At 43.6% G+C, this 19,790-nt stretch overlaps 1 protein-coding gene across 1 annotated transcript; it reads right to left on the bottom strand.

Moving 5' to 3' along the window:
* Positions 1 to 1,356: 1,356 nt before the first annotated feature.
* PPP1R7 (protein phosphatase 1 regulatory subunit 7) lies at positions 1,357 to 19,468 on the bottom strand. Its single transcript, XM_076070303.1, has 10 exons — positions 19,371 to 19,468; positions 17,880 to 17,966; positions 15,895 to 15,950; positions 15,190 to 15,255; positions 14,506 to 14,636; positions 13,089 to 13,251; positions 11,781 to 11,897; positions 10,556 to 10,660; positions 10,183 to 10,269; positions 1,357 to 9,636 (listed from the first exon to the last, which is right to left on the bottom strand). The coding sequence occupies exons 1-10, from the start codon at positions 19,390 to 19,392 to the stop codon at positions 9,460 to 9,462; spliced, it is 1,011 nt and encodes a 336-aa protein (XP_075926418.1). The 5' UTR covers positions 19,393 to 19,468; the 3' UTR covers positions 1,357 to 9,459.
* Between the last annotated feature and the right edge of the window lie 322 nt (positions 19,469 to 19,790).

Below are 19,790 nucleotides of genomic sequence, written 5' to 3'. Positions count from 1 at the left end.
GATGAGGGCCTCATCACCCCCCCACACAGCCGTGTGGGTTGATCATACTTCACCTCGTTTTGTCATGGGATGTGGCTCAGGATGCGTCTCGGCACTGATTGTAAGCCCGCGCAAAACTTTACCTCAACGGCTCACAAACAAAACACAACAACAAAAAATGTCACCACCGGCACTGCTAAAATTCTCAACGTTTGCGCCACAATTTCTTAATTTGTTACTAATGTACCGGCGGGATTTTTTTTTGTTTAAAAAAGAAAAAAAATCGTAGACGCAATCAAATAAACTATTGCTTGCTGCCACTAAACACCTCGTGTTATTTAATAACAGCTTTCTCTCTCTCTAAAAAAAAATTCAGTACAACAATAATAATAATTTACGCACATTTCATGGAGAGCCAACCGGGTAGACACGCGGCAGAGTTGGCAGCCCACAAAGATAAAAGTTCCCCACCCACCACCCACCCCGTGTAGCCTTCACAGACTGCCGGGGCAAGTGCCGTTGAAGGCCGTGGCACGGCACGCCGTGGGTGGTCGGCCGGCACCCACGCCCGGCCGTCTTTGTCTCACCCAGTGGCGATTTTTTTTTATTTTTTTTACACACTTGTACCAGCTACACATTTGAGGCCCTAGTCGAACGAGTGTAGGCCCAGGACCACAAATATAAAGATTCAACCCCCCCCGTATAGTCTTAACATAATGTTGGGGCAAGTGTCGTTAGCGAGCGACTAATATGAAGGCCGTGGCACGGCACACCTTGGGAGGGAGGGTGGCACCCACGCCCGGCCGTCTTTGTCTCACCCAGTGGCGATGTTTTTTTTTACACACTTGTACCAGCTACACATTTGAGGCCGAGTCGACCTAGGGGAGGCCCGGGACCGCGCCCCACTAAACCACGAGCCCAGGGCTCTACCCGGTATCGCGAGTCATAGGCATGGGGGGCTGTAACAATATAAACACTTGTCAACCTTCTGTTGCTTTCACACCTGATGATGATTGCTTGTGTTGCAGTCGAAACGTCGTGAGAATTGTATTGTTTTATATTTTTATTATTTTATTGTTTGCCTTCTACGTGGTGACTTTACCGGAAGAACCGAGAATATGAATCCCTGCAGTCACGAAAGCTTTAAATCAAAACATTCTGTTGCTTTACAAAAAAGGGATCTACGTTGGTGTAGTGCTGCTTGTTGCTGGCCGCTGGACGTTCAAGCAATCGTGTTCATTAAACAATTTTTTTTTAACTTAAGTCAAATCCAATTCAGGCCATTCCGGCATGTGATAAAGTCTTTGGTGATGCACAACATTAATGTCTTAAGTTACTGTCGTTCATTAAAAGAAAACGAGATACGGGAAAAGCATGTTATTGGTATTATTTTTTTTTATTACATCACGAATAACATAGGTACAGTGTTCTGCAAATATTCAATATCCGTTAAGGATGTGTAGTCTCACTGTACACTATTACCAAAATATAACCAACAGCATTTACCATATCATTTGCAACACGATTGTCTCAAAATACAAATTAAGCAAATTAAGCCGTCTACTTCCTGTGTAAGACATTGTATGATTCGGCATCATAACAATTGAACCTTGTGGCGGGACCCCGGGGTTCCCATAAGCCCCCGGCTCTCGCATAAACCGCGTTGCGACATCATTTTACGCCAAGTTGAAGGCGAACGACACGGGCAATCTATATCCTCGCGACGAGCTCTACACGATGCGCTAATCAAAGTTGTGTTTCTTCTTGTTGCGCATTCGTCCTCGCCGCCGTTGCGCTTGGACGAGACACGACGTGACAGCAGAACGATCCGCGCCGGGTGGGTCGCCACCTTTATGTGCGCCGGGTGGGACGGAGACGCCAAAAAATAAATTGACTCATCACGATTTTGACTTGCGTTTAGTCGGGACCCAGCCACAAGGTTCAATTGGCCATCTCCAGAACCAACAAACCTCAAAATTGTTTCCCGTCTTCAAAACGTACAGGATGATACTGCAAGGGTTGATACTGCTTAACGCATGCATTTGAAGCTCACATCCCCGCAAATATTACTTTCAACCCTGCAGCATTTACTTTAGATCAAGTGGAGGGGGGAATCTTTCTCTTATCGAGGGCCCAAATAGGGATTTCGGGTACATTTGACGGGGCCATCACCACGCATTAGTAGTGCCAGAGGCCCCCTCCAGAATTGACTTTACAGAAGTGACTCGGTGCACTCAAATGATCAACAGCCGTTGACGTATTGAAAATAGTCCCCTCTCGTACCCAATGATAACTGCAAAGATACTTGAAGCGATAAATATGTTGTGGCCCCGGCCGTTTCGAAGAGGCCGAATGTGGACATGGGCCACATAAAATAAAGTCGTGGGCCCTATGAAATTAACTTCCGGCCTATATCATGCCTAGAAGCCATCGGCTCCCCAATCCCTGGTATATATTAATGGGTTGATATATTTAAATATACATTTGTGCTCATTTTGTTTGTAGACCTGCTAGGGGGTAGTACCACAACGGACCCGCTGCTCTCACGTTTGACTGCACCACACAAGCACCCCAACACTGAAACGTCATGGACATTACGATTACAAGCACCACGACCATCGACATTTCACTGCTGGCAGGGCCATATTGGTAAGTCACTGAGGAGGAGAGTTCAGGTGCTTGGAATTTGGCCCCAAAAATACAAGTGAACCGAGCAGCCCACCTGTAATCTCTTCCTGCAATGTTAGGCCTATTCTAAAGATTAAATGACAAAGTCAGTCGCCTCAAGACCTATGAATTATCTTCACTTTTGAGATAGCATTGCAAGGTGGTATACTCGGTATCACGGAAAGCGGGTAAGCTTGATACGAGCTGCTAAAGGTTTCAAACGAGATAAATAGAGGGAAAAAAGTATTTGATCCCCTGCTGATTTTGTACGTTTGCCCACTGACAAATAAATGATCAGCCTATAATTTTAATGGTAGGTTTATTTGAACAGTGAGAGACAGAATAACAACAAAAAAATCCAGAAAAACGCATGTCAAAAATGTTATAAATTGATTTGCATTTTAATGAGGGAAATAAGTATTTGACCCCTTCTAAATCAGAAAGATTTCTGGCTCCCAGGTGTCTTTTATACAGGTAACAAGCTGAGATTAGGAGCATACTCTTAAAGGGAGTGCTCCTAATCTCAGCTTGTCGCACCAACTGTTGGACACCTGTTCACAGAAGCAATCAATCAATCAGATTCCAAACTCTCCACCATGGCCAAGACCAAAGAGCTCTCCAAGGATGTCAGGGACAAGATTGTAGACCTACACAAGGATGGAATGGGCTACAAGACCATTGCCAAGCAGCTTGGTGAGAAGGTGACAACAGTTGGTGCAATTATTCGCAAATGGAGGAAATACAAAAGAACTATCAATCTCTCTCGGCCTGGGGCTCCATGCAAGATCTCACCTAGTGGAGTTGCAATGATCATGAGAACGGTGACGTATCAGCCCAGAACTACACGGGAGGATCTTGTCAATGATCTCAAGGCAGCTGGGACCATAGTCACCAAGAAAACAATTGGTAACACACTACGCCGTGAAGGATTGAAATCCTACAGCGCCCGCAAGGTCCCCCTGCTCAAGAAAGCACATAAACATGCCCGTCTGAAGTTGGCCAATGAACATCTGAATGATTCAGAGGACAACTGTGTGAAAGTGTTGTGGTCAGATGGGACCAAATTGGAGCTCTTTGGCATCAACTCAACTCGCCGTGTTTGGAGGAGGAATGCTGCCTATGACCCCAAGAACACCATCCCCACCGTCAAACATGGAGGTGGAAACATTATGCTTTGGGGGTGTTTTGCTGCTAAGGGGACAGGACAACTGAACCGCATCAAAGGGACGATGGACAGGGCCATGTACCGTCACATCTTGAGTGAGAACCTCCTTCCCTCAGCCAGGGCATTGAAAATGGGTCGTGGATGGGTATTCCAGCATGACAATGACCCAAAACACACGGCCAAGGCAACACACGGCCAAGGCAACACAGGAGTGGCTCAAGAAGAAGCACATTAAGGTCCTGGAGTGGCCTAGCCAGTCTCCAGACCTTAATCCCATAGAAAATCTGTGGAGGGAGCTGAAGGTTCGAGTTGCCTAACGTCAGCCTCGAAACCTTAATGACTTGGAGAAGATCTGCAAAGAGGAGTGGGACAAAATCCCTCCTGAGATGTGTGCAAACCTGGTGGCCAACTGCAAGAAACGTCTGACCTCTGTGATTGCCAACAACGGTTTTGCCACCAAGTCCTAAGTCATGTTTTGCAGAGGGGTTAAATACTTATTTCCATCATTAAAATGCAAATCAATTTATAACATTTTTGACATGCGTTTTTCTGTATTTTGTTGTTGTTATTCTGTCTCTCACTGTTCAAATAAACCTACCATTAAAATTATAGACTGATCATTTCTTTGTCAGTGGGCAAACGTACAAAATCAGCAGGGGATCAAATACTTTTTTTCCCTCACTGTATAACTGCTATATATGGTACATTATATTGTTTTAAACACTTTACAACCACAATATTTAAGAAAATAAATACGTGGAATTTCGAAAGGCGACGCAATAAATCACGAAGTTTTGTTTAACAGTCCTCTGATGAGCAGTGTTGCTTTTAACACGTGCAATTCGTTACATTTATCTGTACAACAGCATATTAAGGTTTTATTTTCTTTGTAATTTGCCCTTAATTGTATCCAGATTGTGGTCATGGCATCAAGAGACCATTTAATTATCCATTCACATCTCTCGCAGGGACGTGTTCAACAAAGTGACGTTCACGCAGAAGGCAGTACTTCCCACCAGCCCTGCCACATGGAAAACGTTGAACCCTTTGAGCTGGAATTTAGCCAAATTACATGTCATCAGCCCGCACTGACCAGTATGGTGAAGTATGTGCACACAACCCCCTTGACTAACATGGTGTGTGAAGGCGTTAATCGAGCAGCTGATTGACAAAGGCCTGTAATTACGTGGAAAAGCAACAAAATATCATCAGCTTTTCTTGGGTAATACTTTGTTATATAAAGCAAGATTCTCATTCGTGGTAGGAGAGCACGTATACAGGTTAAACATCACAACTTAAATAAGTTACAACTGAAGACATCCAACATTCCATGTGATGAGAAAATTGCAACAGCATGTCATGGAATCAGAATTTGTAAAATGAAATGACGAAATACGACCTCTGCGATTATATGAGATTATATCAGCCACTTTCCCAAAAATCATGCAATCAAGAGACATTCACAGAATTAGGTCTGTAGAGAACCTGCAACATGTATTTGCATTTGCCAAATATTGCTTGCGATCAAGCCATAACCGAATTTACTATGACATGCTGTTGAAAATACTTAGCCCTGTAGCGTCAGGGCAGGGTTGTCGGGAGCTGAGCCCCCCTCCCACTACTGAAGGCTGAGGGCGCCCTTACTACAGTGAGGGAAAAAAGTATTTGATCCCCTGCTGATTTTGTACGTTTGCCCACTGACAAAGAAATGATCAGTCTATAATTTTAATGGCAGGTTTATTTGAACAGTGAGAGATGGAATAACAACAAAATCCAGAAAAACGCATGTCAAAAATGTTATAAATTGATTTGCATTTTAATGAGGGAAATAAGTATTTGACCCCCTCTCAATAAGAAAGATTTCTGGCTCCCAGGTGTCTTTTATACAGGTAACGAGCTGAGTTTAGGAGCATACTCTTAAAGGGAGTGCTCCCAATCTCAGCTTGTTACCTGTATAAAAGACACCTGTCCTCAGAAGCAATCAATCAGATTCCAAACTCTCCACCATGGCCAAGACCAAAGATCTCTCCAAGGATGTCAGGGACAATATTGTAGACCTACACAAGGCTGGAATGGGCTACAAGACCATTGCCAAGCAGCTTGGTGAGAAGGTAACAACAGTTGGTGCGATTATTCGCAAATGGAAGAAACACAAAAGAACTGTCAATCTCCCTCGGCCTGGGGCTCCATGCAAGATCTCACCTCGTGGAGTTGCAATGATCATGAGAACGGTGAGGAATCAGCCCAGAACTACACGGGAGGATCTTGTCAATGATCTCCCAGCTGGGACCATAGTCACCAAGAAAACAATTGGTAACACACTACGCCGTGAAGGACTGAGATCCTGCAGCGCCCGCAAGGTCCCCCTGCTCAAGAAAGCACATATACATGCCCGTCTGAAGTTTGCCAATGAACATCTGAATGATTCAGAGGACAACTAGGTGAAAGTGTTGTGGTCAGATGAGACCAAAATGGAGCTCTTTGGCATCAACTCAACTCGCCATGTTTGGAGGAGGAATGCTGCCTATGACCCCAAGAACACCATCCCCACCGTCAAACATGGAGGTGGAAACATTATGCTTTGGGGGTGTTTTTCTGCTAATGGGACAGGACAACTTCACCGCATCAAAGGGACGATGGACAGGGCCATGTACCGTCAAATCTTGGGTGAGAACCTCCTTCCCTCAGCCAGGGCATTGAAAATGGGTCGTGGATGGGTATTCCAGCATGACAATGACCCAAAACACACGGCCAAGGCAACACAGGAGTGGCTCAAGAAGAAGCACATTAAGGTACTGGAGTGGCCTAGCCAGTCTCCAGACCTTAATCCCATAGAAAATCTGTGGAGGGAGCTGAAGGTTCGAGTTGCCAAATGTCAGCCTCGAAACCTTAATGACTTGGAGAAGATCTGCAAAGAGGAGTGGGACAAAATCCCTCCTGAGATGTGTGCAAACCTGGTGGCCAACTACGAGAAACGTCTGACCTCTGTGATTGCCAACAACGGTTTTGCCACCAAGTACTAAGTCATGTTTTGCAGAGGGGTCGAATACTTATTTCCCTCATTAAAATGCAAATCAATTTATACCATTTTTGACATGCGTTTTTCTGGATTTTGTTGTTGTTATTCTGTCTCTCACTGTTCAAATAAACCTACCATTAAAATTATAGACTGATAATTTCTTTGTCAGTGGGCAAACGTACAAAATCAGCAGGGGATCAAATACGTTTTTCCCTCACTGTACGTGTAACAGAGAGCTTGTTTAATATTGCGTCGTGCCCAACCCCGAACCCTGAGTGTTGCATGCCACCCCTTTAAACAAGGTCACGCCACAGAGTTAAATCAACGTGACAGCTCGTGACAATTGAACTTGATGGCAAATTGTTCCTGGCTGTGTTTTCCAGCCTCAAGGCACACTGCTGTTCAGCCACTGCAAACCACACGCAACGACCGACTGGAGTGCATTCAAAGCGAGAATGGACAGGAATAAATACCAACCACATCGCCCACATCGTTATCTTAGGGATACAAATGAGTTGCCGAAACCAGTGACCCTCCAATCGCACTGGTTCGGTCCGTCAATTTAAAGCGTTGGGTGCAAGATGCACAACTGCTATTCAACAAGACAGCTGGTTATAATTAAAATGAATAATCAAACACTTGATACATTTGCTTACGATGGTGCATTTTGCCAATGGATAAAAAAAGCCCGTTGATTTGCTTGCCTTTACTGACTAATGCGGAGTTCTGGGTGACTGTCGTGTGTTGAAATTTATTTAAATATTTTCTCATTTAAAAAAGCTGTGTCCCATGATCTGGCAACATTGATAAAGGTGGACAATTTCTCCAGGTACATGGAATCTAAAACGTCATGCAATTGGCTGACATCTCATCACATTACCCTCAATATTCATACACAATTGCCCATTATGAATCCGAAACTGTTATATATTAATAGCTAAATGTTATACACTTTCCAGGTCACCATAAACTCTGCCAGAACAGCCACTCCCATAATGATGTATCTGAAAAGCTTTTGACTGAATCACAACGTAACACGCAGTATATAAATAACTTAACAGTGAACTGCAGTTGCAAAGTAGCCCATTTGCTAAAAATCACATTTAAGGTTATTCATAATTTACTGCACAGCTCGTCCGGCGTGTGCTGTACTATATAACTCTCTAAAGTATTTTAAAATTGTACCGATTTTAGTTGGGTACGATGTTCAAATAATGAGCTCTTGAAGATTCTCCCTGCCCACATAGCGAAACAGGCATCGTGCTGAACAAATGCGGCATGACCGGAATACACACACCGGGGAGTTATAGGTTCGTAATCTTCAACAAACGTGTAAAGCATCGGGTTAGTGGAGCCACAGTTAAATGCAGGCAAGGAATGGCCTCCTTGCCGGTAATGTGTGAGCACTCAAGTGTGACAATTACAACACAACGTGTAACATACGCATGCAGACACAATGCAGTGATTTAAAAAAAACTAACGCTGTTACTTCATGTATTTAATGAGAACATAACGTCTCAAGAAATGTGAACTGCTGCTCCTCCACATCATCCAGATTAAGGGTGTAGTGGAGGCACTTGGCAGGGAGCAACTAGGACACATTTTCGGTAATTTATTCATTTTCAAAGAGCTGGCAGAAAGTAAAGACAGTTTAGCATATCCACGGCTCCACTATTTTTAGTGAGACACCTATGAAGCTATTTATGCAGCTGTCATGTTGCCAGGAATTCTAGCTTCTGGAATAATGAGAATGTGGGGCAAATATTCTAAACGATTTCGACCGTGCATGCTTAAACCACTTTTCTAAGCATCAGTGGCTTAAAATGCAGTTTCTGAATTGGGTGTCTGGATACTTGACATTTTACGATTAAACTGCACCTCTCAGGAAGGTAAAGAAATGTTGTCAGATGCACGGTAAAAAACAATGCATACACAAGCAACATACGAGGCAACATGAAAGACCCAAACGCTTTCAGACTTTTAAAAAACGACATTAACCCCCACATCCAATTGCACACAAATCTCGCCTGTCATATCCACACCTTCCAGGCCAGACGACCTGGTCTCCCTAAAGTAAATTTCAAGCCAAAACAGCTGCTTCATGCTCTCTTGGGGTTCTACTTAAGTACTGCTTCTACGACTAAAGCGTTTTAACTGATATACAGTAGACCGTCACATGTCCGACCATGACATAACCACCCTGACCAATTTGCTGCCCAAACCCTGTGCAGTATCTATCTGTGCATGGTGAAAGTGTGATTTTCTAGTTGTTCACAAAGCCAGCATTTGCATGCGAAATAATGTATCCTTAATCCTGCGTACATTCACTTACTTCTGAAGGACAGGTCAACGGTTTTCCCATGTTAAGAGTCGCTTAGCGCTGTATATTTGTCCAGTAACCTATTTGTGCATGGCGCAACTGTCATCTTCTGTAGACAGATGGTCACTTATCCAACCTTTTAATAAAAAAATCTACCACAAACCAGTGACCCTGCTAATCTGATATGCGACGTTGTACTGTAACTTACAAAACGCACCCAAATAATTTGTTCTAACAAAGCTACGGAAAATTTAAATTCCCAAATCTTCAGTGTCGAAAAAAAGATCGTCGCCGGCACTCAGTCTTGCGCTAGAAGCGCACGTAGGTGGCGTCGATCTGCCGTACCCATGGCAGTGCCAGCATGATCTTGCGGCGGTATTGTGGGTCGCGCTGCAGGGGGTTGCGTTCCAGGTACACGGTCTGCAGGCCCCGCGCGTTCTTCAGCTCGTCCACGTCGTTCCAGTTGGAGATCTGGTTGTCGTTCATCTGCAAAGGGCAAGAGCGTTAAGGCATTACCACGTTGCACGTTTAAAGAAATACAAATCGCGCATATGCATAAAAAAAATTATAATCGTGATCTTTGCCTTTCTAGGGCACATCTCACTTAAGCTTTTCCAAAGGAACCCCAATTGCAGTTGTCCCTATACGGCACAAGGTGAGCCTGCAAGTGGGCTTTAGTTTTAACAGTAAGGGGGGGCAAAGATTGACAAGTGTAATTCGCAATTATGTAATTTGCACACAATAGCCTATTATTTTTAAATGATCTCACAGGCTCTTTAACGTTCACTATAAAGCAGAGTGTACTGAGTATTTTATCGTTCATACAACTGATGTATTTACCAGGGCGGCCTGCCCGATTCCAGCCTCCAACTTCTTAAAATAGTGGCGAACGCGCCACCCCTGCCTCAAGTCGCCGGAATTTCTGGAACACTCTCTAACGTGTGTTTGTGCCTTGAATTAATAATGGGAGTGCTCGTGCCAGCTCGGTGCACTAAGTGGGCTGCGGAGAAGGGACTGGGGAGCAAGACTGACCCAGAACTCCTGCAGCTCTGTCAGGTGGCCCACATTCTCGATCCTTCGCACGCGATTGGCGGCGATGTCCAAGGTCGTTAGTTTTTTCTGTACAAACACCAGCACGGGCAAAGATAAACGGTGCGAAATGGACTGCGGTGGAGGCATCAACTAAAACATTCACTCAGCACCATAGTAAAACGCTTTCAAAGTAATCGGTGGAAGTACACATCTCAAAAAGAGTTTCAGCCAACGTACTGTATATTATATAAAAAAAAATGTACAACGCTCACATTTTGATTTAAAGCTTTCGTGACTGCAGTAATTCATATTCTTAGTTTTTTCGGTAAAGTCAACGTGACTTTACCGAAAAAACTAAGAATATAACGCTCACATTGTTCTCAAGGCCCTCGATGACCTCAATGCCGTTGTGGCTCAGGTAGAGCTCCTGCAAGTTCACGAGGCTGCTCAAGCCTTCTATCTTGGTGATCCGGTTACTCTGGGGTCACAGGACACACATAGAGACACGGAAGCATAAACGTCACATGGAGCAAATTAAACGAGAAACTTCATTTTATTTTACCAAGAAAGGCCCACTGAGCTATATTGCTCTTTTCAGAAGCGATCTGGCCACAAATGAAATCTCAACGAAGTGACTTATCATGTCAAAATGTATAGCAGCCGAATACTCTAAACACAAGTTTCTAAATGTGCAGGGAAAAACCAGAGGACCCGGCGAAAACATCCACGTGACCACAGTGAGAACATGCAAACTCCAAATATGCAGACGTCAGGATCAAGATCAAACCCAAGACCTCCTGTATACCAGGCGAGGTAGTTAACAACTCGCCACAGTGGCACCCATAAGTAAGCGTTGACGCCGGGTCAAAGGGCATATATATGCTTAAGAGTCACAAGTGGTAGTTTGCTCAAACAAGCTTGAAACGGTGCTCCATAACCTGTTAACAGCTGTGGTGAGTGGCTTATGTAAATTCCACATTACTATGATGGGAGTGAGTCTATCCATGAGACAATGAGACAACCACTGCTCTTACCAAAAGGTAAGCAAGTGGGGACAAGTAGTATCAGAGACGCAAGCACAAGATTTATGATGGAAGAGTTCACTTATCGAACCAATTTGGAATGTTTGCTCAGATAATATTAAGGGCTACAGTTGATGGTGACATTTGCATACATGAGCAATGCATTCAGATAAAGTTACTTGCTTATTTATTTCATATTAAACCGAGAAATTAAGCAGATCCAGTGAATGGTAGAGCTTCTGGGTTGCAGTGTTATTCTGTTCTTGGCCAAACATCCCAATGTTAAAATATAACATTCAAATTACTCAATTGGAATTACACATAGCAACGTTGCCTCTTATTGCAAAAAGTTGTGCAGGACCCTCCTGTAAAAGAGTCTGCAGACTGTGTGACGTTTTCCTGGGTAAACAAGAATAATACAATAAGAATGTATTTTTACACTGTGGTGAATATCACAAATAATTACACCTTGACTTAAATCAGTGTTGGCATAGAGACATGCATTATGAGACATATCACAATCAACATGCAGCATCTTTAAATAAATGTTAAATATATTATTCTATGGCCTGATACCTGTATACTAAGCACGGTCAGGTTGGTGAGGCTGTCAAGGTTCTGCAGTTTGGTGATTTTGTTCTTCCCAATAAACAGCGAATCCAAGTTCTTTAGAGTCTCAATGTTTTCAATGACCTGCAGGGAGAAAAGGCAACGAAAACATCACACCGGTTGCCAGCGTTATAATTTAAGTAGCATTCACATGAACCCAGGTAGTCTGTATGTATGCATGGAGAACTCATTTAAAAGTGTACCTCCAATTTAAGTGAATATTTGGCTGCTATACATTTCCACCTGATAAGCCACTTCGTTGAGCTATCATTTGTGGCCAGATCGCTTCTGAAAAAGAGCTATATAGCTCAGTGAGCCTTACGTGGTCAAATAAAAAAAATTGTTTAGTTTAATAGTTTTATCTGAATGTTTATGTGTTGTGTATGTAAATGAGGTCTAATATTATATTCACGTTTAACTAATGTGGTTCATTGTCCTCGGCACTGTTTGTCCAGCGAATGTGGCCACAGTGGAATGGCAAACCCTGCCAATTACTCTTTAATTATGATACGTTGTATATATAAATGAGTTCACATCACCCATACAAAAAAAAAATATTCTTATTTTTTTTAAAGATGAAGCTGATTTTTTTGACAAATCATCGAAGCGCCGAAGGGGTGGAGGGTTTGTGAATTGTCCCACCCCTATTTTGAACTGTCACAACTTTAAAGTCAGCTGACCAAGCAGCTCACAAGGGGCCATCCATTTCGTACGTATGCATGGAAGGGGGAGGGGGGTTAACCCAAATGCGTACGCTTGCGTATGGGGGATCTACTGACAATGTACATACGCATAGGAAACAGGGGGTGAAGCCTCTAAAATAATTTGTCTACATTGGCCTTCAAATGAGTTAGATAGTCCGGCGGTGGACTATCTGTTTTGCTTAAACACGTTAATATTATTAATCCTTGATCGTTTCTGCATGGATTAAATATCGCCCGTTCTATAGGATTCGGGGGGGGGGGGGGGGGGGTGCGTCAAGCGTACGTACGCAGGTGGGGAAGGGGTGTTAAAAGTATGCGTGCATACAGGGAGGGGGGGGGGTCAAGTTTTGACAGATTTTTGCGTACGTACTAAATGGATGACCCCCAACCAGGTAATTGGGCTATATCAACCAAGCAGCTATACAAGCTGCTGAGAAATTGACAATGGCTATGGGGTCACGTGTTACAGGTTTTTGAGAAGAGAGCATTGGCCCGTGGGATATGAAGGGAACAGGTTCTGTATGCCTCACACCTGTGGACTTATATGTGTTAAGGGGTGGCCAATTCATACCCGAATGCGGTTAGATGCCACCTCCAGCATGCGCAGCTCAGTCAGAGAGTTCAGGTTCTCGATTTTGGTGATCTTGTTGCTCACGAGGAAGAGCTTGCGAACTTTTCTCAACGTGTCCAGGCCCTCGATCTTGCGCAGCACGTTGAACGAAATGTCAAGCATCCTGATCGACGCGTCATCAAATGGGCAGATGTTTATAAAATGCAAACAAATTAACTATCAGCATACTTGCCGATTAGTCATACAACCTATAGAAATTACATACAAGACATGACTGAAGTATTCAATGGAAGAAAGGCTGAAAAGCCGGGATTAAATTTTGATTTAAAGCTTTCGTGACTGCAGGGATTCATATTCTTGGTTCTTTCGGTAAAGTCACGTAGAAGGGAAACAATAAAATAATAAAAATATTAAGATAAATATGAGCAAAATAAAATTCATGTACAAGTGCATTAAACCTTACAACATTATGGAAAGGAGGCAAAATTTTTCGTAATACTTAATTAAACTACTTCTATATGTAATAATCCTTACTATTCTGACCACAAGCAAATTTTACACAAATACACGTCACCATGCAAGATGTTAATATATTACATTTGTTAAAATCAATTACAATAACCCACATTTATCGTATGTCTAAAAAAACATTGGTAAGTTTCAAGTATAATGGTTAGTTTTTAAGAGATGCTATGAATGCACATGTACTGGCACAGGTAATTTAAGACAGCTGCATTGTGCAACAATTTTCGCAAGGGCCCGTGAATGATGCAAAGCATGGAGAGCGATTAAACAAGCACGGCTTTTTAGCTGTCATCAGCCTAACCGCATCTTTGAAGGAATAACGTTTAAAAACACACAGGGGGGGTACTGTTTACAAGACATGTTCACCTATGTGTGATTGGTAAGATTTAATGTAAACTTTCATGACACATCAACCGATTCATCATTGGTTTCTTTTGTGGGTCGGATTGTGTAGGTATGTCAATTAGAGAAGCAGCTCTGGATCACCTGACAAAGCCTAACAAATCAAGTTGTCCGTGAGCAAACGTGACAAGCGATTCCGTTTTTCAGCAAATCGGTGAAGTTGAAAACCAAGCAAAATGTTGACAATTTGACAATAATCATCCTTTCCTATATGTCTAGGTATGAATCACTTTCACGCTACCGTGGGTGGCATCTTGAAACTGGGTTTCATAAAAATAGAAGTGTTTTGTGAAAAGGGATAACAAGTTTTCAAATATATATGCTGTGCCAAAACACCACTGCTGTTATAGTTAAACAGCATGTGTTAAACAGCATGTGTTATAGTTAAACAGCAGGTGTGAATGCAGCCTTGGGCAGTGATGGCAACATTCAACATGAATAAGGTTGGAAAGAAGACAGCGAATTAAACGGCACGAAAAAGAAGACTCACTCTAGGTTCACCAGCGTGTCAAGATTCTCAATCTTCTTGAGGACATTGTCGTACAAGTCGAGCTCCCGCAGAGTCGTCAAGCTCTCCAGGTTCTCAATCTGTGCTATCATGTTTTGTCGCAAGCACAGCACCTGCTCCAACAAACATTAACACCCACCCACACCAAGCACAGCACCGATAGCATCACTCTTCAGTTACATGACAGAGTTGACTGAACACCATCGAACCTTGTGCAGTGATTCTAATAAAAAAAAGCACAACAAATACAAAACCATACAGCAAATCCATTTTACAAATATATTACAGCTTTATGTCAGTCAACTGCTGGATAAAGGCTTCCCCATGCCGTGTTGATCATGTGGGTTGTTTGAGCGTACTTCATCATGTAGGCTGGTGAAGGAGGTGGGGCGAGGGGCCACAACCGATTCAGATATCACTCACCATTGATGATAGCTAAGGGCAAGATATTAATTGCTAGGCTTATAACAGACTGCACTAACCAATGCTCCACCACTCCATCCCTTTAATAATGCCCACTTATTACACATGCACATCCCTTTTGTCAATCCACTGCTGGATGATGGCCTCCTCGTATACCCCTTTTACTGGAACAAAGTGGTAAGTTCAAGTTGACTGAATGCACCATTTGTTTGCTTAAAAGGTAATCTTCTTACTGGTACTGACCTTAACTTTCATTAGGATTTCAAGTCGCTCTATCTTCCCAATACGACAGTGGTTCAAGTCCACCTCCTGCAAAAAGTAAGACATTAATTGCATTCGGTTTAATCTTCATTTGAAGCTTTCGTGACTGCAGGAATCCAAACTCTTTGGTTCTTTCGGTAAAGTCACGCAGGTAGAAACAATAATAGATCACGACGTTTCGATCGCAACACAAGCAACCGTCATCAGGTGTGAAACAAACGCAGCAGGAGGACTGCTGACGTAGCAGTCCTCCTGTGAAACAAACATAGCAGGAGGACTGCTGACGTAGCAGTCCTCCTGTGAAACAAACGTAGCAGGAGGACTGCTACGTCAGCAGTCCTCCTGTGAAACAAACGTAGCAGGAGGACTGCTACGTCAGCAGTCCTCCTGTGAAACAAACGTAGCAGGAGGACTGCTACGTCAGCAGTCCTCCTGTGAAACAAACATAGTAGGAGGACTGCTGACGTAGGAGGACTGCTGACGTAGCAGTCCTCCTGCTATGTTTGTTTCACACCTGATGACGGTTGCTTGTGTTGCAATCGAAACAGTCGTGATGTATTATTTTTTCTACCTGCGTGACTTTACCGAAAGAACCAAAGAGTATGCATTCGGTTTGTCTTTACATTACGCCAGAACATATGCAAACGTGACATTCCATTTGTGTGTAGCACTGTGGTGGGACTGTACCTCATCATCAGGGTTGAGCTCTATGGTGGCGATATCCACTGCTACCTCATTCTGACCTGAAAAGCCATAACACGACCCATACGCACGCTTACACTTACAGACCGAACCCACTCGCATTTGTTCATTTCTTGCAGGGCTAGATTTAGAGGGGGAATTGATGCTATAGTATAAATACGAATATTAAGGTTTTACCATTCCGACGACATACATGTACGTCATTGTACAACCACTGTTGACTTCCCCACAATAGTGATACTTAATTTTATCGACCCCCAGAAGACAATGGGATGAGTCAACCCCCTATGAGGAATTAAACTCACAACCTTGTGATTGCGAGCCACTCGCTCAACCACTGAGCCACCTCGCCAATGTCCTGGGGATCTAGATACCTAATTATGGCGCGGATCTTTATGCAATATGTAATGTGACCTTGTGGGTGAACTTTATATGTGCACATGCCATGAAAGACCAGCAGTATGTACTGATGTAAAAACAGTCATTGCATTTTTCAACAAGTTGAGGACAATTGGCATTCAACAATTAACTGGGTTTATAATTGGCAGTCTACCCAACAGCACCCAATTTAATGCCATACAATTGTTCATCAGTGCCAATTAAGATTCTATATTTTATTTATTTAAGCCAGTATTGCATATGGAAAACTTAATTGACAAAAAACAACACTCTTTAACTACACACCCGCGGTCCATCATTAAATCTCCAGCCAGTAATTACACACACAATGGTGGGACACATGAACCTGGGAACAATCCCAAATCAGCGACATCACGTTGACGTCAGGAAAGTGGTCCTTGGAAAAAACAACACATTACAGGCACAGATGATTGGTGGTAGCCAAGAGTGGCGATTGGAATGACAGTCAATGGAGAGGACGGGGCCCAGAGGGCACCCACCAAAGAGATCGAGCAATAAGATGGGTTCGTGTGTAGAGTGGCACAAATTGCGGCATCAAAAGAAATGGGGTGGCCTTCATCCAACAGTGGATTAGAGAACAGCTAATGAATTATATGCACAGGAGTCTGTTAAACTGTACACGTTCAAAGCATTATATGCCACACATCTGCTATTAAATAGTTTTACAGCTTTGCCAGTGGGGCAATACAAAACTGAGTGAATGTGTACTTCTGTCGCGTAAACAAATACATCACTACATCATATCACTTAAAAGCAGCATTTTATCACTTACAAACGATTTTTTTCATGCATGTAGTCAACCGCTAAACGTAAAACGAACTGGCTTTCCTTTGAAGACCGAAGAACACATGGGTCTTTATGTGCAACGTGCAGCTATGTTAATGGATAAACACTGCAGCCATTGAACATGGAGAACATGAGTGTTTCACACAAGCCTTGGCCGCTGTCGACACACAAACTGTGAAGCTACCTAACAGGACATACAGCTTTGAATGGGAATGGGTTCCAAATGTCGCAATGAAAATGTAAACGCGAGCCCCTCTCACGTCTGATAAAATGTGCGGAACAAAGATATAAGGAAGTTAAGGTCAATGATTGGTAATCGCACGACGTTCGTGTTAAGAAGGACGATGTTACTGGTGATGTTAACGTGGCTGTAAATGCCGTGATTGCTGTTAAATATGCGAATTGAGGTATGCTGTTAATATGAATACTAGTAATGGTGTTAGTGCAGTGATTATATAGATTAAAAAAAGTATAATCAGCCTTTTTGTCATTTTACTGCTGGATGAAGGCTTCTGCACATCAAACCAGTCGTGGGATTGTTTGACCACATTTCACCATGCTGGTCAATTTTTTTGCGCGAGGGTGGATTTGCCCAGCACCGGTTCAGATATCAATTGCCACTGATGTTAGGGGAATCAAACTCGGGTTGCCATGTTCATAGCTCGGTGTACGAGCCACACCGCCACAGTTCACTCCCAATACGTAGCGATTAATTGTTAATGCCGATGAAGTAAATTATGTAAGTGATGGAAGAGAACAAGCACCCTGCTGCTGCTGTTGCTTCGGACTCAAAGCGGCGCCTCCTGCCGCCTCCTCATCCGCAGACTCCTCTGACTCGGCCCGTCTGTCAACTGAAGCAGGGGGGTGAGGAAGTCACTCATCCGTCTCGTGCTCACGCCGGCAATAACAACACCACTGATAACAACGACAAGCACAGCATCACACTCATAACGACAAACATCACATCAAGCTCACACACCACAAATCACAACAACAATCAGATTACTGTTTACTCACATCGGCACTAATATATACAACCACATCACAATCACACCCGCCACGAGTAACACAAAATATCACCACAGCAACAATACAAGCACATTAACCATATCCCATGAACATTACGGAGCAGTACATTCAGCATGAACATCAAAATCAGCAACATTTGCGTATGTATGTAGAACTTAATTTTCACCGTACGTTGCCAACCAACCGTGCTAATTAGTGGTCGTCAGTCCAAGTGACAATTGACAGCGACATTAACATGACAGTAATCCTATGCAGACCAATATCTTCATTAACCACACATCACCCCTATGAATCCCACATTATTCCTATGAACCCCCCCAGTAACCACATGAACAAATCATCCTTATTAACCCCACTATATCCTTACGGGCCCACCAGTAACCACATTAACCACTCAGTAACCACATGAACACATCATCATTATTAGCCCCACTGTGTCCCTACTGACCCACCAGTAGCCACATGAACCCCAGTAACCACATTAACACATCATCCTTATTAACCCCACTGTCCCTACTGACCCACCAGTAGCCACATGAACCCCAGTAACCACATTAACACATCATCCTTATTCACCCCACTGTGTCCCTACTGACCCACCAGTAGCCACATGAACCCCAGTAACCACATGAACAAATCATCCTTATTCACCCCACTGTGTCCCGAATGACCCACCAGTAACCACATGAACCCCAGTAACCACATGAACACATCATCCTTATTAACCCCAGTGTCCCTACTGACCCACCAGTAACCACATGAACCCCAGTAACCACATTAACACATCATCCTTATTAGCCCCAGTGTCCCTACTGACCCACCAGTAACCACATGAACCCCAGTAACCACATGAACCCCAGTAACCACATGAACACATCATCCTTATTGGCCCCACTGTGTCCCTACTGACCCACCAGTAACCACATGAACCACAGTAACCACATGAACAAATCATCATTAGCTGCACTGTCCTTACTGATCCATCAGTAACCACATTAACCCCCTTAAAAATCTGTCATCTATACCGGAGGAATCCGAAGAGCGGTAAAGCTCTCTGTCCACAGTCGTCCAGCAACCCACACTGCCTCGACCAAGCCCACGTTTAACGCCGTTCACTTCACGGTAAGCACGTCAACATTAGCCCCGATACCTCCGTTACCACCGTTACCCCGTTACCTTCGTTACCCCGTTACCTTCGTTACCCCCCAAATCGCTAGCGCTCTCACCTTCCATGCTGTGCTCCGCCATGCTGCCCGGGCGTGTGACGTCACCTGCGCAGGGACCGACGGAAAGTCGCGCGGTTAAGCCGCTTCCCGAAACGCGATTTTATTAACAACCCACCCCCCCCACCCCCCCCCCGAACGTTTAAAAGTGAAAACTTACAATTCGCAAAAAAACCCCAACAACTTACTACTTGCGAGCTCACAAACTATTCATGTAATTTTTTTTTTAATAATGTAGCTCTTTGTCAGAAGCTAGCTGGCCATCACAAATCACAAATGGCAGCTGGACGAATTCGGCGTACCAATGTTGACATTTAGAGCATCCGAAAGCCTCCACTTTAAAATCCGTAATGATGATGTCCATTCTGGAGGACCCGGAGATAAATCCACGTGGATAGGTGAGAGCGAGAGAGCAAGAGAGAG

Source organism: Petromyzon marinus, chromosome 28 (genome assembly GCF_048934315.1).
Source record: "Petromyzon marinus isolate PM22_M1 ecotype Great Lakes invasive population chromosome 28, UKy_Petmar_22M1.pri1.0, whole genome shotgun sequence".
Lineage (NCBI taxonomy): Eukaryota > Metazoa > Chordata > Hyperoartia > Petromyzontiformes > Petromyzontidae > Petromyzon > Petromyzon marinus.
Note: the sequence above shows the minus strand (reverse complement) of the source record. Positions and strands in the feature narration are given on the sequence as shown.

Excerpts from the sequence above, each read along its gene's own strand:
- PPP1R7 (XM_076070303.1), bottom strand. The coding sequence starts at position 19,392 with ATGGCGGAGCACAGCATGGAAG. Across the intron at positions 14,637-15,189 it reads AAATCCTAATGAAAGTTAAG|GTGCTGTGCTTGCGACAAAA; the intron begins GTCAGTACCAGT and ends TTGTTGGAGCAG. Across the intron at positions 10,270-10,555 it reads TCGAGGGCCTTGAGAACAAT|AAAAAACTAACGACCTTGGA; the intron begins GTGAGCGTTATA and ends GTGTTTGTACAG.